The sequence below is a fragment of the Agelaius tricolor genome, unplaced genomic scaffold (genome assembly GCF_023055355.1).
Source record: "Agelaius tricolor isolate 1412-34295 unplaced genomic scaffold, bAgeTri1.0.p SCAF_117, whole genome shotgun sequence".
NCBI classification, from domain to species: Eukaryota; Metazoa; Chordata; class Aves; order Passeriformes; family Icteridae; genus Agelaius; species Agelaius tricolor.
This window is the reverse complement of record NW_027269377.1, coordinates 157,381-179,002: the sequence shown is the minus strand read 5'-3', so window position 1 is coordinate 179,002 and position 21,622 is coordinate 157,381. Positions and strand designations below refer to the sequence as shown.

The 21,622-nt window shown below is 51.5% G+C and overlaps 2 protein-coding genes and 3 long non-coding RNA genes across 14 annotated transcripts; 3 read left to right on the top strand and 2 right to left on the bottom strand.

Annotated features, from left to right (window-relative positions):
* Positions 1-532: 532 nt before the first annotated feature.
* LOC139586415 (syntaxin-4-like) lies at positions 533-11,073 on the bottom strand. The gene is made up of 10 exons (XM_071419763.1): positions 10,999-11,073; positions 10,272-10,352; positions 9,320-9,419; positions 8,478-8,552; positions 7,542-7,609; positions 5,731-5,839; positions 4,302-4,378; positions 2,717-2,848; positions 1,895-2,005; positions 533-1,535 (listed from the first exon to the last, which is right to left on the bottom strand). Exons 1-10 carry the CDS (start codon positions 11,026-11,028, stop codon positions 1,452-1,454), a joined length of 867 nt encoding a protein of 288 aa, XP_071275864.1. The 5' UTR covers positions 11,029-11,073; the 3' UTR covers positions 533-1,451.
* LOC139586423 (uncharacterized) lies at positions 2,063-2,705 on the bottom strand. Its single transcript, XR_011677782.1, has 2 exons — positions 2,537-2,705; positions 2,063-2,352 (listed from the first exon to the last, which is right to left on the bottom strand). It is a non-coding gene; the product is annotated as an uncharacterized lncRNA (long non-coding RNA).
* On the top strand, positions 2,844-3,522 carry LOC139586422 (uncharacterized). Its single transcript, XR_011677781.1, has 2 exons — positions 2,844-2,970; positions 3,317-3,522. It is a non-coding gene; the product is annotated as an uncharacterized lncRNA (long non-coding RNA).
* A 162-nt stretch (positions 11,074-11,235) lies between the features above and the next one.
* On the top strand, positions 11,236-19,411 carry MAPK7 (mitogen-activated protein kinase 7). 6 transcript variants are annotated; one of them, XM_071419747.1, is made up of 8 exons: positions 11,236-11,499; positions 11,953-12,010; positions 12,799-12,999; positions 13,888-14,053; positions 15,263-16,392; positions 17,186-17,550; positions 17,655-17,762; positions 19,197-19,411. In XM_071419747.1, the coding sequence occupies exons 3-8, from the start codon at positions 12,822-12,824 to the stop codon at positions 19,392-19,394; spliced, it is 2,145 nt and encodes a 714-aa protein (XP_071275848.1). In that variant the 5' UTR covers positions 11,236-11,499; positions 11,953-12,010; positions 12,799-12,821; the 3' UTR covers positions 19,395-19,411. The 6 variants fall into 6 exon arrangements, with proteins under 6 accessions (XP_071275848.1, XP_071275851.1, XP_071275850.1 ...); XM_071419749.1 differs by lacking the exon at positions 11,236-11,499 and adding an exon at positions 11,604-11,736; XM_071419750.1 differs by lacking the exon at positions 11,953-12,010.
* Positions 19,412-20,017: 606 nt separating this feature from the next.
* On the top strand, positions 20,018-21,503 carry LOC139586417 (uncharacterized). Of its 5 annotated transcripts, none has more exons than XR_011677771.1 (3): positions 20,028-20,445; positions 20,560-20,609; positions 20,669-21,503. It is a non-coding gene; the product is annotated as an uncharacterized lncRNA (long non-coding RNA). The 5 variants fall into 5 exon arrangements; XR_011677768.1 differs by having other exon boundaries at positions 20,640-21,503; XR_011677770.1 differs by having other exon boundaries at positions 20,028-20,527; positions 20,589-20,609.
* Positions 21,504-21,622: the final 119 nt, after the last annotated feature.

The window sequence follows — 21,622 nt, the reverse complement described above, 5'->3', positions numbered from 1 at the left end:
CCCGCCCCTTCATTCGGGCCCCGCCCCCTGGCAAAGGGAGGGGGAAAATTTGGGGGCAAAAATCGGAGATTTGGGGCCGGATTTTGGCGGGAATTTCGGGGATTTTGGGGAGAATTCGGGGACTTTTGCAGATTTTGGGGGATTTTAGAATTTTGGGCGATTTTTAAAGGAATTTTTGGGGGATTTTTGGGGATTTTTAAAGGAATTTTTGGGGATTTTAAAGGAATTTTTGGGGGATTTTTAAAGGAATTTTTGGGGGATTTTTGGGCATTTTTAAAGAAATTTTTGGGGGATTTTTAAAGGAATTTTTTTGGAATTTTTAAAGGAATTTTTTGCGGATTTTTAAAGGGATTTTTGGGGATTTTTAAAGGAATTTTTGGGGGGATTTTTTGAGATTTTTTTTCGTGATTTTTGGTGAATTTTTTTTTGTGATTTTGGGGGATTTTTTATTTTAATTTTCCGGGATTTTTCAGGGATTTTTGGGGAATTTTAAGGGCATTTTTGGGGGGATTATTGGGGAAAATTTTGGAGATTTTTTCTTTTTTTAATTTTTAAATTTTATTTCATTTTCAGGGTTTTGAGAGGGAATTTGGAGATTTCTTGAGGGATTCTGGGGAGATATTGGGAGCTTTTTGAGGGAATTTGCGGGGGCTTGGAAATTTTGGGAATTTGGGGATTTTTGGAGGGAACTCATGGAATTTTTTTGTTTTATTTTTGGGGAATACGGGGGATTTTGGGAAGGAATTTGGGGGATTTGGGGAAATTTTGAAAGAATTTTGGGAGATTTTAGAGGATTTTTATTTTTTAAATTTTCGGGGATTTTGAGATTTTTGGATGACTTTTTTTGCATTTTTCGGGATTTTGGGGGCATTTGGGGAGAATTCAGTGAATTTCGGACCCTCTGGGCTCCAGCACTTGTGAAAATCTTTACAAATTTGGGACTTTTGTGAACAACTGAACTCGAGGGGTGAAAATTGTGAAAAAAACCCAAAATTTTGGGTCGATTTCATCACTTTTCCATTTTTTGGGGTTGTCTTTTTTTGAATTTTGGCTTTTTTTGGCTGAAACCCGCGGGATTTTTCATGGATTTGGGGGTTTTTGGATGAGATTCTCACCTGCTTTTGTTTTTTGTGGTTTTTTTATATTTTTTTTTATTTTTTGGGCTTTTTTGGGCCGTTTTTGGGCTGAAAAGTGCTTTACTCGCCGGTGACGTCACCACCAGCCAATAGAAACCACCGCGGGGCGGAGCTCCCCCCGCCACCACCATTGCATCACCACCAACCAATAAAAACCGCGCGCCGCTTGACTGACACCCCCGCCGCCCAATCACCGCCGAGCAGGGCGGGCTTCTCCTCCCGGCGCCGCGATGTCACCCCCAGCCAATGGGAGGCGGCGGAGGGTGGGGTTTGCGTCGATTGGCAGCCGCCGCAGCCAATGGGAGGGGCTCGGAGCTACCCGGAAGCCACTGAGGCGGCCACTATGGCGACCAGGACCAAGATGGCGACCGAGGCGCAGGCGGCGAGGGCAATGCGCTTCTGCGGACCAGTATAAACCAGTATAAACCAGTATGAACCAGTACGGACCAGTTTGGGGCAGTACAAACCAGTCCGGACCAGTACAAACCAGTTTGGAGCTGTTTAAAGCGGTTTAAAGCGGTTTGGAGCAGGCTGGGCCTGGTCTGGGAGTTTGGGGCCTGCTCCCAGTAAGGCCCAGTACAAACCAGTAACTCCCAAACCCCTCCCAATACAAACCAGTCCATCCCAGTAACTCCCAGTACAAACCAGTTCCCCTTTTTACCCCTCCCAGTCCCTCCCAGTTTGTCCCAGTCCCTCCCAGTCCATTCCCAGTCCCTCCCAGTATAAACCAGTACAAACCAGTATAAACTCCCATTTACCCGTCTGGCCGCCTTCTGCCGTTGCCCCGCCCCCTGCAGGTGGCCCCGCCCCTTTTCCAGGTGCGCCCCCGAGTGCTGCACCTGCAGCTCGATGCGGTCGATGACGTCACCCTGCACCAGTACAAACCAGTATGAACCAGTATGAACCAGTATAAAACCAGTATAAAACCAGTATAAAGCATTTTTGGCCCTAAAATCCCCATTTTTTCACCCAAAATCCCCGGGTTTTTCCTCTCAGCTCATCCCAGTCCCTCCCAGTTCCATCCCAGTCCCCTCCAGTACAAACCAGTACAAACCAGTATAAACCAGTCCCATTTTCACCCCCAAAATCTCCGTTTCCTACCCCAAAATCGCCATTTTTGCCCTAAAATCGACGTTTTTTGAGCTAAAATCGCCGTTTTTTCACCCAAAATCACCAAATTTTCTCCTCCCAGTTCACCCCAGCTCCCTCTCAGTCCCTCCCAGTATAAACCAGTACAAACCAGTACAAACCAGTCCCATTTCTACCCCTAAATCACTGTTTTGGTCCTAAAATTCGCGTTTTTCGTCATAAAATCACCGTTTTGTGAGCTAAAATCGCCATTTTTTCACCCAAAACCACCAAATTTTCTCCTCCCAGTCCCTCGCAGTATAAACCAGTACAAACCAGTACAAACCAATCCATCCCAGTCCCGTTTCTACCCCCAAAATTCACATTTTTAGCCGTAAAATCCCTATTTTTTGAGCTAAAATCGCCGTTTTTTGAGCTAAAATCGCCGTTTTTTCACCCAAAACCACCGAATTTTCTCCTCCCAGTCCCAACCAGTCCCAACCAGTCCCAACCTGGGCCTCGACGGTGCTGCCCAGGAGCTGGAAGAGCTCCCCCAGCTCCCTCAGGCCCCGCTCCAGGCGCTGCAGCTCCCGGTGCCGCTGCCCGGCCTCGTCCAGGGCCCGTGCGGACAGCGGGGGAAGGACCTGAAAATGCGGGAATTTCACCCAAAAATCGGCGGGAATTGCACCCCAAAATAAATGGGAATTTCACCCCAAAAAAATGGGAATTGCAGCCAAAAATCAGCGGGAATTGAAGCCAAAAATCGGTGGGAATTGAAGCCAAAAAATCGGCGGGAATTGCACCCAAAAATCAGCGGGAATTGAAGCCAAAACCAGCGGGAATTGCACCCAAAAATCAGCGGGAATTTCACCCAAAAATCGGCAGGAATTGAAGCCAAAAATCAGCGGGAATTGCACCCCAAAAAAATGGGAATTTAACACAAAAATCAATGGGAATTTCACCCCAAAAAAAATGGGAATTTCACCCAAAAAAATCAGCGGGAATTGCACACAAAAATAAATGGGAATTTAACCCAAAAAATCAGCGGGAATTGCACCCAAACCAGCGGGAATTTCACCCAATAATCAGCAGGAATTTCACCCAAAAATCAGTGGGAATTGAAGCCAAAAACGCGGGAATTTCACCCAAAATCAGCGGAGCCCGGGAGGGGGAGAAAAATCCCAAATGCTGCTAAAAAAACCCCAAAATTTCCAGCCCAAAACCAACCCCAAATAACCTCCAAAAACCCCAAAAATCACCCAAAATCCCCCCAAAAACCCCAAAATCCCCAAATTTCACCCCAAAGAAAACCCAAAAATTTTGCCCCAAGATCCCCAAAATCAACCCCAAAATCCCCCTGGGACCCTCCCCAAAAACCCCAAGAAACCCCAAAAATCCCCCCAAAAAACCCCAGAAATGCCCAAAATCACCCCAAAATCCTCCCAAAGGAACTCCCCAACATCAACCCCAAAATCCCCCTGGGACCCTCTACAAAAACCCCAAAAATCCCCAAAAAAAACCCCAAAATCCCCCTAAAACAAAAAAAAGCCCAAAAATCCCCAAATTTTGCCCCAAAAAAAAAACCCCAAAATTTTTTCCCAAGATCCCCAAAATCAACTCCAAAATCCTCCCCCAAAACCCCAAAAATCCCCAAAAAAACCCCAAAATCCCCCTAAAACAAAAAAAAGCCCAAAACACCCAAAATCCCCAAATTTCACCCCAAAAAAACCCCAAAAATTTTACCCCAAGATCCCCAAAATCCACCCCAAAATCCCCCTGGAACCCTCCCAAAAACCCCAAAAATCCTCCCCAAAAACCCCAAAATTCCCCCTCAAAAACCAAAAAAAAAAGCCCAAAAATCCCCAAATTTTGCCCCAAAAAAACCCCAAAAATTTTGCCCCAAGATCCCCAAAATCCCCTTGGGACCCTCCCCAAATCCCCCCAAAAATTCCCCCCAAAAACCCCAAAATCCCCCTGGGACCCTCCCCAAAACCTCCCCAAAAACCCCAAAATTCCCCCCAAACCCCCCAGAAATGCCCAAAATGCCGATTTTTGCCCCGGAAGCCCCAAATTTGCGGTTTCTGGCCCCAAACGGACGTGGCTGACGAAGACGCGGCTCTGGCCCGGCTCCAGCATCGCCTCCAGCTCCTCCTGCGACGGGGGCGGGCGCCCGGCTGCGCCAAAACGGGGACAATTCAGCCAAAATCGGGAAAAACGACAAAAAACGGGGCCAGAAACCCCAAAATCGGGAAAATTGGCAGAAAACGGGCCCAGAAACCCCAAAATCGGGAAAATTTAAAAAAAACGGGCCCAGAAACCCCAAAATCGGGAAAATCGACAAAAACCGGGCCCAGAAACCCCAAAAACGGGCCCAGAAACCCCAAAATTGCGAATTTGAGCCAAAATCAGGAAAATTGCCCCAAAACCGGGCCCAAAAATCCCAAAATCGGGAAAATTAAAAAAAACGGGCCCAGAAACCCCAAAATTGGGAAAATTGCCCCAAAATCGGGAAAATCGCCCCAAAATTGGGCCCAGAAACCCCAAAATCGGGAAAAACAACAAAAACTGGGCCCAAAAACCCCAAAATCAGGAAAATCGCCCCAAAAACCGGGCCCAGAAACCCCAAAATTGGGAAAATCGACAAAAAACAGGCCCAGAAACCCCAAAACCGGACCCAGAAACCCCAAAATTGGGAAAATTGAAAAAAAACGGGCCCACAAACCCCAAAATCAGGAAAATCGCCCCAAAACCGGGCCCAAAAACCCCAAAATCGGGAAAATTTAAAAAAAAACGGGCCCAGAAACCCCAAAATTGGGAAAATCGCCCCAAAACTGGGCCCAGAAACCCCAAAATTGGAAAAATCGCCCCAAAACAGGGCCCAGAAACCCCAAAATTGGGAAAATGGCCCCAAAACCGGGCCCAGAAACCCCAAAATTGGGAATTTGACTCAAAAATGGGGAATTTGACCCAAAAATGAGGAAAATGGCCCCAAAAATGAGGAAAAAAACCCCAAAAATGAGGAAAAAACCCCCAAAATTGGGAAATGACCCCAAAAATGAGGACAAAACCCCAAAATTTGGTTCAGGAACCCCAAAAATTGGAACGAGGGACCCCAAAAATGGGGAATGGGACCCAGAAAATGCAAAAATGACCCCAAAAGTTTTGGGGACCCCCCTCCCATTTTCCCTCATTCTGAACCTTTCCAAAACCCCCAAATTTTGCCCAAACTGCCCCAAAATTATTCAGGACCCCCCAAAATTATTCAGAACCCCCCCTAAAATTTTTTGGGACCCCCAAATTTTTTGGGACCCCCCAAATTTTTTGGGACCCCTCCCCAAATTCAGGAACCCCAAATTTTCACTCTCCCCCCAGACTTCCCAAAATGCCCCCAAATTTTTCCCTCCTCCCCAGAATTTTCCAGAACCCCCCAAATTCTTCAGGACCCCCCCAAAATGATCCAGAAACCCCAAAATAATTTTGGGACCCCCCCAGAATTTTTGGGGCCCCCCCAAATTTGGGTTCTCACCGATCTGGAGCTGCCTCTGGAGCCGCTGGAGGCTGCGCTGGCGGTAGCGGCCCTGGGCGGCCTGGAGGGACCCCGTGAGCCCCCAAAACTGCTGGGCCAGGAGCCCGTGCTGGGGTGGGAACCCCCAAAATCGGTCAGGGCCACCCCAAAAACCCCAAAATCCCAAAAAACCCCAAAAAAATCCGTCCAGGAATGAGGAAAATCCACCCAGAAATGGCCAAAATCCCCAAAATCCCCACCAAAATCTGCCCAGAAATGGCCAAAATCCCAAAAATCCCCATGAAAATGCAGCCAAAATTAACCCAAAATCCCACTCAGGAACCCCCAAAATCGGTCAGGGCGACCCCAAAAACCCCAAAACCCCAAAAAACCCCAAAAAAATCCGTCCAGGAATGAGGAAAATCCACCCAGAAATGGCCAAAATCCACAAAAATCCCCACGAAAATCTGCCCAGAAATGGCCAAAATCCCCAAAATCCCCACGAAAATGCAGCCAAAATTAACCCAAAATCCCACTCAGGAACCCCCAAAATCGGTCAGGGCGACCCCAAAAACCCCAAAACCCCAAAAAACCCCAAAAAAATCCGTCCAGGAATGAGGAAAATCCGCCCAGAAATGGCCAAAATCCCCAAAAATCCCCATGAAAATCCGCCCAGGAATGGCCAAAATCCCCATGAAAATCCAGCCAAAATTAACCCAAAATCCCACTCAGGGGGCCCCAAAATCGGTCAGGGCGACCCCAAAAACCCCAAAATCCCAAAAAACCCCAAAAAAATCCGTCCAGGAATGGCCAAAATCCACCCAAAAATGGCCAAAATCCTCAAAAATCCCCATAAAAATCCGTCCAGAAATGGCCAAAATCCCAAAAATCCCCATGAAAATGCAGCCAAAATTAACCCAAAATCCCACTCAGGGACCCCCAAAATCGGTCAGGGCCACCCCAAAAACCCCAAAATCCCCAAAAACCCCCAAAAAATCGACCCTAAAATGAGGAAAATCCACCCAGAAATGGCCAAAATCCCCAAAAATCCCCATAAAATGAACCCAGGAATGGCCAAAATCCCAAAAAAACCCCGTGAAAATCCACCCAGATCAACCCAAAATCCCACTCAGGGACCCCCAAAATCGGTCAGGGCGACCCCAAAAACCCCAAAATCCCCAAAAACCCCCAAAAATCGACCCTAAAAGGAGGAAAATCCACCCAGAAATGGCCAAAATCCCCAAAAATCCCCACAAAAATCCACCCAGGAATGGCCAAATTCAGCCAAACCCACCCAAAATCCCATCCAGGAAACCCCAAAAAGCCCCAGAAAAATCCCCAAAATTTCCACAAATTCACCCCAAAATCCCCTAAAAAACCCCAAAATCTTCCAAATTGTCCCAAAATCCCTGGAATTGACCCCAAAATTCCTTGAAATTCCACCCAAAAATCCCCAAAATTCCCCCAAATTCCCTCCAAAAATTCCACCCCAAAATGCCCCAAATTCACCCCAATTTGCCCCAAAGCCCCCAAAATTCACCCCAAAAATTCCCTAAAAAACCCCAAATTCCCCAAATTTGCCCAAAATCCCCGGAATTGACCCCAAAATTCCCCCTCAAAATCGTCCTAAAAAACCCTAAAAATTCACCCAAATTTGCCCCAAAATCCCTGGAATTGCCCCCAAAATTCCCTCAAATTTACCGAAAAATCCCTGAAAAATTCCCCCCAAAATTCCCCCCAATTTTGCCCCAAACTCCCCAAAATTCCCCCCAAAAATTCCCTAAAAAACCCAAAATTGCCCAAAATCCCCGGAATTTGCCCCAAATCCCGACCTGGGTCCGCCTGAGCCGAGCCCCAATGGAGTTCGGGGCCTCCTCGTCCTCCTTGGGTGGGGCCAGGGCTGGGAAATGGGGAAAAAAACCCAAAAATTGGGAAAATCCCAAAATTGGGAAAAATGGGGATTTTTGGGGCAATTCTGGGGCATTTTTGGGGCAATTCTGGGACATTTCTGGGGTTATTTTTGGGGCATTTTTAGGGATTCTTTGGGGATTTTTGGAAGTAATTTTTGGGCAATTTTAAGGGATTTTTGGGGGATTTTTGGGGGAATTTGGGGATATTTTGGGCTATTTTTGGGGTTATTTTTTGGGTTATTTTTGGGTTTATCTTTGGGGTAATTTTGGGGTGTTTTGGGGGTTATTTTAGGGATTTTTTTGGGGTAATTTTAGGGATTTTGGGGTTATTTTTGGGGCAACTTTGGGTTTATTTTTGGGGTAATTTTGGGGAAATTTTGGGGTTGTTTTTGGGGTAATTTTGGGGTGGTTTAGGGGTTATTTTTGGGGTAATTTTTTGGGTAATTTTAGGGATTTTTTGGGGTTATTTTAGGGGTTATTTTTGGGGTAATTTTGGGGTAATTTTGGGTGTTTTAGGGGTTATTTTAGGGGTAATTTTGGGGATTTTTGGGGTAATTTTGGGGTTGTTTTAGGGGTTATTTTTGGGGTAATTTGGGGGATTTTTTGGGGTAATTTTGGGGTTGTTTTGGGGTTAATTTTGGGTTTATTTTTGGGGTTATTCTGGGGTGTTTTGGGGTTATTTTTGTGGTTATTTTGGGGGATTTTTTGGGGTAATTTTGGGGTGTTTTAGGGGTTATTTTTGGGGTAATTTTGGGGATTTTTTTGGGTAATTTTAGGGATTTTTTGGGGTAATTTTGGGGTGTTTTGGGGCAATTTAGGGGCAATTTAGGGGTTATTTTTGGGGTGTTTTGGGGTTACCTCTGAGCCCGCCCTGGATCTCCCGGGTCAGATCCTGGATCTCGTCCCGGAGCTGCTGCAGCTCCTCCTGCAGCTCTGCAGACCCAAAAATGGGGAAATTTCACCCAAAAAATCAACCAAAATTTACACAGAAATGCCCTGAAAATTGGCACAAAAATCCAACCAAAATTCACCCAAAAAACCCCAAAAATTCCTCCCCAAATCTCCCAAAATTCACCCAAAACCCCCCCAGAATTCTCCCCCCAAACTGCCCTGAATTGCCACAAAAATCCCCCAAAATCCCCCAAAATTGCCCCAAAATCCCCCCAGAATTTTCCCCAAAAAAAAGCCCCAAATCCTCTCCAAAATTCACCCAAAATTTCCCCAAAGTTCTCCTCCAAAATTCACCCAAAATCCCGAAAAGTCCCTCAGAAATTCCCCAAAAATTGGTCCCAAAATTGCCCAAATTCATCCAAAATTCTCCCCCAAAACTTCCTCAAAATTTCCCCCAAAAATTCCCCAAAACTGCCCCAAAATTCTCCCAAATTTTCCCCCAAAATTCCACCAAATCCTCCCAAATTTTGCCCCAGAAATGTCCAAATTCTCTCCAAAATTTCCCCAAATTTCCCCAAAACTCTCCCAATTTTTCCCAAAAAATTGCCCAAAATTCACCCAAAAATGTCCAAATTCTCCCCAAAATTTCCCCAAAAAATCCTCAAAACTGCCCCAAAATTCTCCCAAATTTTCCCCAAAAATTGCCCAAAATTCACCCAGAAATGTCCAAATTCTCTCCAAAATTTCCCAAAATTTCCCCAAAATTCTCCCAAATTTTCCCCAAAATTCTCCCAAATTCCCCGCCTGACCGGGTGGGGGGAGGGGCGTTCCCAGGGCTCTCTCCTGGAGCTGCTCCAGCGCCGCCGCCTTCAGAGCCAGCGCCCCCAGGGACGCGCGGACACGGCGGCCCTGGCACGATATCAATGGATATATCGGGATATCCATGGGTTATATCGGGATATCCATGGGTTATATCGTGATATAGAACATCACACAGGGACAGCACCCCCAGGGACGTGCGGACACGGCGGCTCTGTCACGATATCAATGGGTTATATCGGGATATCCATGGGTTATATCGGGATATAGAACACCCCACAGGGACAGCGCCCCCAGGGACGCGCGGACACGGCGGCCCTGTCGTGATATCCATGGGTTATATCGGGATATAGAACACCTTGTGTCATGATATCCATGGGTTATATCGTGATATGGATGGGTTGCATTGTGGTATGAACACCTTATATCGCGATATCAATGGATTATATCGCAATATAGAAGAGCACACAGGGCCAGCGCCCCCAAGGACGTGCGGACATGGCGCCCCTGTCGTGATATATCGTGACATTAACAGGCTATATCGTGATACCCATGGGTTATATTGCGATATGAAGGCGTTATATCACAATATGAAGGCGTTACGACGTGACATTGACGGGTTATATCGTGATACCCATGGGTTATATCACGATACAGACGGGTAATATCACAATATCAATGGATTGTATCGCGATATGGGCAGGTTATATCGCGATATGGGCAGGTTATATCGGGACAGCACCCCCATATCGCAATAGGGACAGGACACAGCACGACAGGGACAGGGATATCGCGATAGGGAGGGGTCAGATCGCGATAGGGACCGGTTCTATCGCGATATCACCACAAGAGAACCCCGCCAGAACCAGAAGAGGGGAAAACGAGATGCAAATGAGATGCAAACGAGATGCAAATGAGAGTCAAAAAGGGGGCGGGACCCACCTGGGCCAGGGCGGGGTCCTGGGGGCTGAGGAGCCGCCCCTCCCCCCACGGCCCCTCCCCCTCCGAGTCCGAGTCCGAGACCTGGGAAGGGAAAATTGGGGGGAAAAATCTCAGATTTGGGCCAAAAATCCAAAATTTGGCGGGAAAAAATTCCGGATTTTGGGTAAAAAATCCAAATTCTTCCTCATTCTTGGACGGTTTTCCCCCTTTTTCGCCTCCAGTTCCCCAATTTTGGGTTCATTTTCTTCATTTTGGGGTAAAATTTCCCATTTTTGGCCCCTTTTCCACATTTTTTGCCTCCTTTTCCCATTTTTGTGCTCTTTTTCCCCATTTTTGAGGGTTTTTTCTCCATTTTTTTGGTCTATTTTTCCCAATTTTGCGGATTTTTTCCTCATTTTTTGGGATTTTTCCCCCCATTTTTCTCCTTTTTCCCCATTTTTGGCACTTCCCCCTATTTTTCACATCCCCGATCCCGATTTTGGGTTCCTTTTCCCCAATTTTTGTCCTTTTTTCTCCATTTTTGGCCTTTTTTCCCCTTTTCCGCCATTTTCAGGCCTTTTCCCCATTTCTCGCCTCTTTTCCCCCATTTTTCTCCTCTTTCTCCCCATTTTCCGCCACTTCTCCCCCATTTTCGGGGTCCCCGGTTCCGATCCCGGGCTCCTTTTCCCGTTTTTTCTCCTCTTTTTCCCGATTTTTGCACTTTTTTCCCCATTTTTTCGCCTCTCGCCTGATGCAGTTCCCGCGTCCGGTCCCTCATGGCGGATACAACCGGAAGTGGCCGCGCCGCGCATGCGCAGCACCCACAGGCAAAACCATAGAGAGTCCTCAGAGTCCTCCAGCACCATCGAGACCGACCGGAAGTCCTCCAAAACCATAGAGACCAACAGGAAGTCCTCCGAAATCATAGAGACCAACCGGAAATCATAGCGAAAACACGGAAATTAACCGGAAATACCCCGGAGATGAGCTGGATGCTTCCAAAACCATAGAGATAAACCGGAAGTCTCTCAAAAATCATAAAAATGAACCTGAAGACCTCCAAAATCGTAGAGACAAACCGGAAAAGCTCTAAAACAACAGAGACGAACCGGAAGTTGCCGCGAAAAACCATCGAGACACCCGGAAGTCCTCCCGCAAACCACTGAGACGAGCCGGAAGTGCTTCCCATAAACCACGGAGAGGGGGGCGTGGCCTGGGGCGGAGCCGCTTCCGGGTTTCGGCGGGAGCGGTGAGCGGCTCGCGGGGGTCGCCATGGCAACGGCCCCGCCCATTGCGACCCCCGGGGGGGGGAGAGGGGAACGGGAGGGACCAATTGGGGGGGGGGGGGCTGGGGGGATTTGGGGCCATTTCGGGCGATTTTGGGTCAATTTAGGGGAATTTGGGTCCCTCTGAGGGAATTCTGGGGTCCTCGGGTCCCTCTTGGACGATATTGGGGCCATTTAAGGCGATTTTGGGTCCATTTCAGGTGACTTTGGTCCCTTTAAGGAAGTTTTTGGTTCCTTTAAGGGGATTTTGGGTCATTTTCCGTTGATTTTGCTTCCTCCCGGGTGATTTTTGGGTCCTTTTTTGGGCGATTTTGGGTCATTTTCAGTTGATTTTTTTTGGCGCTGACTTAAGGAGAATTTGGGTCCATTTCAGGGGATTTTGGGTCCCTTTCTGACGATTTTTTTGACTCCTCCAGGTGATTTTTGGGTCCATTTAAGGAGATTCTGAGTCGCCCCCCCCAGGTCCCTTTTCAGGTGATTTTGGTTTCATTTAAGGTGAATTTGGGTCCATTTCAGGTCATTTTGGGTCCATTTAAGGTGAATTTGGGTCAATTCAAGGCGATTTTGGGACCATTTTGGGCCCATTTCAGGCGATTTCTGCCCTCCCCAGGTGCCCCCACCTGCCCAGGTGCTTTTATGGGATTTTGGGTCAATTCAAGGCCATTTTGGGTCAATTCAAGGCCATTGTGTGTCCATTTAAGGGGATTTTGGGTCCATTTAATGTCATTTTTGGGGACCATTTAATGTCATTTTGGGTCCCTCTCAGGTGATTTTGGGGTCAATCAAGACGATTTTGGGTCCATTTCAGGTCATTTTGGGTCAATTCAAGGTGAATTTGGGTCATTTCAAGGCCATTTTGGGTCCATTTAATGTCATTTTTGGCCCCTCTCAGGTGATTTTGGGTCCATTTAAGGGGATTTTGGGTCAATTCAAGGCCATTTTGGGTCCCTTTCAGGCCATTTTGGGCCCGTTCCAGGCGATTTCTGCCCTCCCAGGTGCCCCCACCTGCCCAGGTGCTTTTATGGAATTTTGGGTCAATTTAAGGAGATTTGTCATTTTTGGGTCAATTCAAGGCCATTTTGGGGTCAATTTAATGTCAATTTTGGGTCAATTCAAGGCCATTTTGGGTCCATTTAAGGCGATTTTGGGTCAATTCAAGGCCATTTTGGGCCAATTCAAGGCCATTGTGTGTCCCTTTCAGGCCATTTTGGGCCAATTCAAGGCGATTTTGGGTCCGTTCCAGGCGATTTCTGCCCTCCCAGGTGCCCCCACCTGCCCAGGTGCGATGGGCGAGCCCGGCCCCGCCCCCGAGGAGCCGGCCCGGGACCCCCCGGGGCCGCTGGCGCTGCTGCGCTCGCGGGCGCTCGACGTCACCTTCGAGGTGGGCGACGACTACGAAATCATCGAGACCATCGGCACCGGCGCCTACGGCGTGGTCAGCTCGGCACGGAGACGGGACACAGGTGAGGCACCGCTGGGGACACACCTGGGGACACCTGGGATAGACCTGGGGGACAGGTGAGACACACCTGAGACAGGTGAGGCACAGCTGGGATAGACCTGGGGGCACCTGGGATAGACCTGGGGACACCTGAAAATACTGGGGCACACCTGGGGGACAGGTGAGACACACCTGGGATAGACCTGGGGACACCTGGGGACACCTGGGACACACCTGGGGACACCTGGGGGACAGGTGAGACACACCTGGGATAGACCTGGGGACACCTGGGACAGGTGAGACACACCTGGGGACACCTGGGATAGACCTGGGGACATCTGTGGACACCTGAAAATACCTGGGGACACACCTGGGGTGCACCTGAGATACACCTGAGACAGGTGAGACACACCTGGGGACACACCTGGACACACCTGGGGGACAGGTGAGACAAACCTGGGGACACACCTGGGGGCACCTGAAAATACCTGGGGACACCTTGGACAGGTGAGACACACCTGGGGTACAGCCAGGATACACCTGGGGACACCTGGGACAGGTGAGACACACCTGGGGACACCTGAGATACGCATGGGATACAGCCAGGATACACCTGGGGTACACCTGGGATACACCTGGGATGGGTGAGACACACCTGGGGACACCTGAAAATACCTGGGGTACACCTGGGATACACCTGAGACACACCTGGGATAGACCTGGGACACCTGGGGCACACCTGGGACAGACCTGGGATGGGTTAGGACTCACCTGGGACACACCTGCACACACCTGGGGTGGTTGGGACCCACCTGGGGCACACCTGGCACAGACCTGAGCTACACCTGGAGCTACCTGGGGACACCTGGGACCCACCTGGGACCCACCTGGCCGCACGCGTGTGCCCCAGGCCAGCAGGTGGCCATCAAGAAGATCCCCAACGCCTTCGACGTGGTGACCAACGCCAAGCGGACGCTGCGGGAGCTGAAGATCCTCAAGCACTTCAAGCACGACAACATCATCGGCATCAAGGACATCCTGCGGCCCAGCGGCCCCTACGGAGAGTTCCGGAACGTGTGAGAGGGGGCGGGGCTCGGGGGGCGTGGGGGGAGGGGCTGAAGTGGGGTTGGGTTGAGTTGAGTTGGGTTGGGTTGGGTTGGGTTGGGTTTGCTTGACTTGGGTTCAGTTGGGTTGGGTTGGGTTGAGTTCAGTTGGGTTTGTTGGGTTGGGTTGGGTTGGGTTGAGTTGAGTTGGCTTTGCTTGCTTGGGTTGGGTTTGTTGGGGTGGGTTGGGTTGGGTTGGGTTGGGTTGGCTTTGCTTGCTTGGGTTGGGTTGAGTTGAGTTGGGTTGAGTTGGGTTGGGTTGGGTTTGTTGGGTTGAGTTCTGTTGGGTTTGTTGGGTTTCATTGAGTTGGTTTAGGCTGAGTTTGGTTGGGTTGGGTTTGGTTGAGATGGGTTCAGTTGGGTTGGGTTGGATTCAGTTGAGTTGCATTGGATTAAGTTGGTTTCAGTTGACTTTGGTTGGTTGAATTGATTGACTTGGGTTGGGTTGAGTTGGGTTTATTGACTTGGCTTGGGTTTGGTTGAGTTGGGTTGAGTTGAACTCAGCTCGGTTGAGTTGGGTTGAGTTGAATTCGTTGACTTGGGTTGGGTTGGGTCGACTTTCATTGACTTGAGTTTCATTGACTGAGTTGGGTTGGGTTGAGTTGGGTTGGGTTGAGTTGGGTTTATTGACTTGGGTTGAGTTTGATTGAGTTGGGTTGGCTTGGGTTGAGTTGAGTTTATTGACTTGGGTTGACTTTCATTGACTTAGATTGAGTTTCATTGAGTTGGGTTTCATTGTCTTGGGTTGACTTTCATTGAGTTTGGTTGCGTTTCATTGGGTTGACTTTCATTGACTTGGGTTGGGTTTCATTGACTTGGGTTGGGTTTCATTGACTTGAGTTTCATTGAGTTGGGTTTCATTGAATTGGGTTGACTTGGGTTGACTTTCATTGGGTTGAGTTTCATTGACTTGGGTTGACTTTCATTGAGTTGGGATGAGTTTCATTGACTTGGGTTGACTTTCATTGACTTGGGTTGGTTGGGTTGGGTTGACTTTCATTGAGTTGGGTTTCATTGACTTGGGTTGGGTTGACTTCCATTGACTTCCATTGACTTTCATTGAGTTGGGTTGGGTTGAGTTGGGTTGACTTCCATTGCCTCCCATTGACTCCCATCGCCTCCCATTGACTCCCATTGCCTCGCCTTACCCAACCCCTCCCCCCGCCCCTCCCCCACCCCCAGCTACGTCGTTCTGGACCTCATGGAGAGCGACCTCCACCAGATCATCCACTCCTGCCAGCCGCTCACCCTGGAGCACGTCCGCTACTTCCTCTACCAGCTCCTGCGCGGCCTCAAGTACATCCACTCCGCCAACGTCCTGCACCGCGACCTCAAGCCCAGCAACCTCCTGGTCAACGAGAACTGCGAGCTCAAGATCGGCGACTTTGGCATGGCCCGCGGCCTGGGCGCCGACCCGCGCCACACCAAGCCCTTCCTCACCGAGTACGTGGCCACGCGCTGGTACCGCGCGCCGGAGCTGCTGCTCTCCCTGCACCGCTACACGCGCGCCATCGACATGTGGTCGGTCGGCTGCATCTTCGCCGAGATGCTGGGGCGCCGCCAGCTCTTCCCGGGCCGCAACTACGTCCACCAGCTCCAGCTCATCATGGCCGTGCTGGGCACGCCCCCGCCGGGCGTCATGGCCGCCATCGGCGCCGAGCGCGTCCGCGCCTACGTGCAGAGCCTGCCGCCGCGCCCGCCGGTGCCCTGGGAGAGCCTCTTCGGCCAGGCCGAGCCGGCGGCGCTGGCGCTGCTGGGCCGGATGCTGCGCTTCGACCCGCGCGAGAGGGTGGGCGTGGCCGAGGCGCTGCGCCACCCCTTCCTGGCCAAGTACCACGACCCCGAGGACGAGCCCGAGTGCGTGCCCGCCTTCGACTTCGCCTTCGACCGCCAGGCGCTCACCAAGGAGGAGATCAAGGCGGCCATCGTGGCCGAGATCGCCGACTTCCACGCCCGGCGCGACGGCATCCGCCGGCAGATCGCGCCGGCGCCGGGGGGCGTGGCCAACAGCGTGAGCGCGGCCGATGACGTCAGCAGGAGAAACGTCGAGGTCGGCGCGGCCGACAACGGGGTCGGCGCAGAGCTCGGCGCGCCCGACGATCCATCATGGCCGCCGTGCGCCGACGTGGACATGCCCAGCCCAGGCCCCGCCCCCGACTGCCCAATGGAGTCGCCGCGGGTGAAGGCGGAGCCGGCAGTGGGGGCGGGGCCGGCGGTGGCTCCGCCCAAGAGGGACGGCGCCATCTCGGACGACACCAAGGCGGCGCTGAAGGCGGCGCTGCTGAAATCGGCCATGAGGAACAAGAGCAAAGGTGGGGAGAGGGGTTGGGGTGGGATGGGTTGGGTTGGGTTGGGTTGGGTTTATTGGGTTGGATTGGATTTGGTTGATTTGATTGAGTTGGGTTGAGTGGTTTTGGTTGGGTTGGGTTGGGTTGGGTTGGGTTGGGTTGGGTTGAGTTGGGTTGAGTTTGTTGGTTTGGATTTGGTTGATTTGATTGAGTTGGGTTGAGTTGGGTTGGGTGGGATTGGGTTGGGTTGGGTTGAGTTGAGTTTCATTGAGTTGGTTGAGTTTGGTTGATTGAAGTTGAATTGAGTTGAGTTGAGTTAGGTTGGGTTGGGTTGGGTTGGGTCAAGTTGGGTTGGGTTGAGTTGAGTTTGGTTGACTTTGGTTGTGTTGAGCTGATGGATTTCGGTTGAGTTGGGTTGGGTCAAGTTGGGTTGAGTTCGTTGAGTTGGGTTGGGTGGGATTGAGTTGGGTTGGGTTGGGTCAAGTTGGGTTGGGTTGGGTTGAGTTTCATTGAGTTGGTTGAGTTTGGTTGAGTTTGGTTGTGTTGACCTGATGAGTTGGGTTGAGTTGATTGAAGTTGAATTGAGTTGAGTTGGGTTGGGTCAAGTTGGGTGGGATTGGGTTGGGTTGAGTTGAGTTGATTGAAGTTGGGTTGGGTTGAATTGGTTTAGGTTGTTTGAGTTGGGTTGGGTTGAGTTGAGTTGAGTCAACTCACCTCTAATTCATTGACTTCGCTGGCCTTGCCTTGCCTCGCGTTGACTTTGACCCAACCCATCGACCCCCCCCCTCCCCTCCCCCCCCTTGGCCCCTCCCCCCAGACCCGCCCTGCGCGGCGCCGGAAGCGCCCGAGTGCCGCAAGCCGGTGACGGCGGCCGAGCGCCAGCGCGAGCGCGAGGAGAAGCGCCGGCGCCGCCAGGAGCGCGCCAAGGAGCGCGAGAAGAAGCAGCGCGAGCGCGAGCGCCGCGAGCCACGCCCACGGGGGGAGGGGCTCCACGGCCTCGTCCTCACCGACGACGACCGGCACCTCCTGGAGCGCTGGACCAAGATGGCCGACGGCGCCCAGCCCCGCCCCCAGGCCCCGCCCCCCTGCGCCGCCCCGCCCAACGAGGCGTGGCCGGGCCCCGCGGGGTGGGCGGAGCCTCCGGATGTGGCCACGGTGACGCAGCAGCTGCAGAAGTCGCAGGTGAGGGGGGCGGGGCTGGGTTTAAAGGGGGGGGGGGGTGAGTGGGCGGGGTCTGGGCGTGGTCACGCCCCCCTGGGAGAGAGCCACGCCCCCTTTTCGGGCAGGTGGAGGATCCGCTGCCGCCGGTGTTCCCGGTGACGCCCAAGGGCAGCGGCGCCGGTTACGGCGTCGGCTTCGACCTGGAGGAGTTCCTGAGCCAATCGCTCGACATGGTGGGCGAGGCCAAGGACAGGTGGGGAGGGGCCTGGGGTGGGCGGGGTTTGGGGGGGTTTGGGGTGGTTGGGTTGAGTTGGGTTGGAAGGGTTGGGTTGGGTTTGCTTGGGTTGGGTTTCTTGGGTTCGGTTGAGTTTATTGAGTTCCATTGGGTTGGGTTTGGTTGGGTTGAGTTTATTGGGTTCCATTGGGTTGGGTTGGGTTGGGTTTATTGGGTTCTATTGGTTGGATTGGGTTCAGTTGGGTTGGGTTTATTGGGTTCCATCGGGTTGGGTTTATTGGGTTGAGTTTATTGAGTTCTGTTGGGTCAGGTTCAGTTGGGTCGGTTGGGTTGGGTTGGGTTTATTCAATTTCATTGGGTTGGATTCCATTGGGTTGGGTTTGGTTGGATTGGGTTGGTTGGGTTGAGTTGAGTTTGATTGGGTTGGGTTGAGTAAATTGAGTTCCATTGGGTTGGGTTCAGTTGGGTTGGGTTGGGTTGGGTTTGGTTCTGTTGGGTTGGGTTCGGTTGAGTTGGAGTGAGTTTAATTTCATTGATTAGGTTGGGTTGGGCTCCATTGGGTTTGGTTGGATTGGATGGGATTGGGTTGGGTTGGGTTTATTGAGTTCCATTGGGTTGGGTTGGGTTTATTGGGTTCCATTAGGTTGGGTTGGGTTCAGTTGAGTTTATTGAGTTCTGTTGGGTTGGGCTGAGTTGAGTTTATTGGGTTGGGTTGGATTGGGTTGGGTTGGATTGGGTTGAGTTGAGTTTATTGAGTTCCGTTGGGTTGGGTTGGGTTGAGTTTATTGACTTCCATTGGGTTGGGTTGGGGTCGGTTGGGTTGGATTGGGTTGAGTTTATTGAGTTCCATTGGGTTGGGTTGGGTTTGATTGGGTCAGGTTGGGTTGGGTTGGGTTGGGCTGAGTTGAGTTTATTGGGTTGCATTGGGTTGGATTGGGTTGGGTTGGGTTGGATTGGGTTGAGTTTATTGAGTTCCATTGGGTTGGGTTTATTGGGTTGAGCTGGGTTCAGTTGGGTTGGGTTGGGTTGAGTTTATTGAGTTCGGTTGGGTTGGGTTGGGTTGGGTTGAGTTGCCTGGGTTGGGTTGGGTTGGGTTGGGTCGGGTCGGGTCGGGTCGGGCTGAGTTTATTGAGTTTGCTTGGGTTGGATTGGGTTGGTTGGGTTGGGTTGAGTTTATTGGGTTAAGTTGGGTTGGGTTCCATTGGGTTGGGTTGGGTTTGGTTTATTTGGTTCCATTGGGTTGGGTTGGGTTGAGTTTATTGAGTTCAGTTGGGTTGGGTTGGGTTCTGTTGGGTTGGGTTTGGTTCCATTGGGTTGGGTTCTGTTGGGTTGAGTTTATTGGCTCGTGTCTCCCTGTGCTGTCTCTCATTGGCTCCCCTCCGTCTCCGTGGGCGTGTCCCCGTCTCCTGGCCCCTCCCCTTTCCCGCGGCAGCCATTTGGACTCGGCGCCGCTGTCGGCGTCGCTCTTGGCCGATTGGCTGGAGGTTCACCGCCTCAGCCCCGCCGCGCTCGAGAGCCTCCAGCGCGACCTCAGCCTGGGCTCGCCCATGCTCGACGACCTCCCCGAGCCCTGACCCCGCCCCTCATCTCCATACCCGGGCCACGCCCCCTCCCCACCCGCCCGGATTAAACTTTGGACCCAAACGATGCCGATCCCGCGCGACTTTGTGGGGTGGGGTTTGGGCCTTTTGGGGGCGGGGTTTGGGCCATTTGGGGCGGGGTTTGGGCCACTTTGGGGGCGGAGTTTGCGCCATTTTGGGGCGGAGTTTGCACCATTTTGGGGTGGAGTTTTTGTCGTTTTTTGGGGCGGAGTTTCCGCCATTTTGGGGCAGAATTTCCGCCATTTTTGGGGCAGAGTTTGCGCCATTTTTGGAGCAGCGTTTCCACCATTTTGGGTGGAGTTTCTGCTATTTTGGGGCGGAGTTTGTGCTATTTTGGGGCAGAATTTGTGCCATTTTGGGTGGAGTTTCTGCCATTTTTGGGGCGGAGTTTCCGCCATTTTGGGGCAGAATTTGTGCCATTTTGGGGTGGAGTTTCCACCATTTTGGGGCAGAATTTCGGCCATTTTGGGGCGGAGTTTCCGCCATTTTTGGGGCGGAGCTTGCACCATTTATTGGCCCCTCCCACCCCCGCCTCGGGGAGGATGAGGAGGGTGAGGAAGAGGAGGGGGAGGGGAGGAAGAAGAGGCGGAGCCGGCTGCGTTTTTGGCAATGGCTTTCGTAGCAAAGACATCACAGACCACGAGCGCGGGGGGAGGGGCGGTGGGAAGGGCTTGGGGAGGAGGGCGGGGCTTTGGGGGGGAGGGGCTTGGGGAGAGGCCCCTCCCCCTTCCCGCTGTGGGGGGAGGGGCCATTCGGGGGGTGGGGGAGGGGCCCCGGCGGGGCGGGAAAATCTAAGTGGGGGGGAGGGTCATCGATGACGTCATCGGGTCATCGATGACGTCATTGTGTCATCGATTGGGGTTTTAATGAGGTCTTTGGCGATTGATGAGGTCATCGATGATGTCACTGGTTCATCGATGAGGTTATTGTGCTACCGATGACGTCATCGGGTCAACGATGACGTCATCGCGTCACTGATTGAGTTATTGGGCCATCGATGACGTCACTGGGTACTGGTTCAACTGGTCGGGGATGGGTTAAACCAGTTGGGTGGGTGATGGTTTAACCAGCTGGGGACTGGTCAATGAAGGGTTAACCCAGCTGGGGACTGGTCAATGAAGGGTTAACCCAGCTGGGGACTGGTCAATGGAGGGTTAACCCAGTGGGGGACTGGTCAATGGAGGGTTAACCCAGTTGGGACTGGTCAATGAAGGGTTAACCAGTTGGGGACTGGTTAATGGAGGGTTAACCCAGCTGGGGACTGGTCAATGGAGGGTTAACCAGTTGGGACTGGTTAATGGAGGGTTAACCAGTGGGGACTGGTCAATGGAGGGTTAACCCAGTTGGGACTGGTTAATGGAGGGTTAACCCAGTTGGGACTGGTCAATGGAGGGTTAACCCAGTTGGGACTGGTTAATGGAGGGTTAACCCAGCTGGGGACTGGTCAATGGAGGGTTAACCAGTTGGGGACTGGTTAGAGTGGTTGGTGATGGTTTAACCAGTTGGGCACTGGTTGGAGTGGTTGGTTATGGTCGCGTTGGTCGGCGCGGTGGGAATGGGACGATGGCACCTCCCCCACCCAGCCTGGGTTGGTCAACGCAACTCAACTCAACCCAACTCAACCCAACCAACCCAAGCCAACTTAACCCAACCCGACTCAACTCAACTTGACCCAACTCGACCAACCCAAGCAAACTCAACTCAACCCAACCGAACCAAACCCAACCCAACTCATCCAACCCAACTTGACCCAACTCAATTCATCCAACTCAACTTGACCTGACCCAACTCAACCAACCCAACTCAACCAACCCAACCCAACTCAACCCAACATAACCCAACCCATCCAACCCAACTCAACTCAACCCAACCCAACCCAACTCATCCAATCCAATTCAACTCAACCCAACCCAACTCATCCAATCCAACTCAACCAAACCAACTCAACCCAACCCGACCCAACTCAACTCAACCCATCCAACCCAACCCAACTCAACTCAACTTGACCCAACCCAACCCATCCAACCCAACTCAACCCAACTCAACTCAACCAAACCCAACTCAATTAACCCAACTTGACCCAACCAAACTCGACCCAACTTGACCCAACTCAATTCATCCAACTCAACCAAACCCAACCCAACCCAACTCAACTCAACTCCACCCATCCAACTTGACACAACCCAACCCAACTTGACCCAACTCAACTCAACCAAACGAAACAAACTCAACCCAACCCAACCCATCCAACTCAACC

Bases quoted from the DNA above. Each gene is read 5' to 3' on its own strand.
- LOC139586415 (XM_071419763.1), bottom strand. From the start codon at position 11,028: ATGAGGGACCGGACGCGGGAACTGCATCAG. The intron at 2,849-4,301 runs GTCCGTTTGGGG...CCGCATTTTCAG, and splicing joins GCCGCGTCTTCGTCAGCCAC to GTCCTTCCCCCGCTGTCCGC. The intron at 2,006-2,716 runs GTTGGGACTGGT...GTACTGGTGCAG, and splicing joins GCAGCACCGTCGAGGCCCAG to GGTGACGTCATCGACCGCAT.
- MAPK7 (XM_071419750.1), top strand. From the start codon at position 12,822: ATGGGCGAGCCCGGCCCCGCCCCCGAGGAGCCGGCCCGGGACCCCCCG. The intron at 14,054-15,262 runs GTGAGAGGGGGC...CCCCACCCCCAG, and splicing joins TACGGAGAGTTCCGGAACGT to CTACGTCGTTCTGGACCTCA. The intron at 17,551-17,654 runs GTGAGGGGGGCG...CTTTTCGGGCAG, and splicing joins AGCAGCTGCAGAAGTCGCAG to GTGGAGGATCCGCTGCCGCC.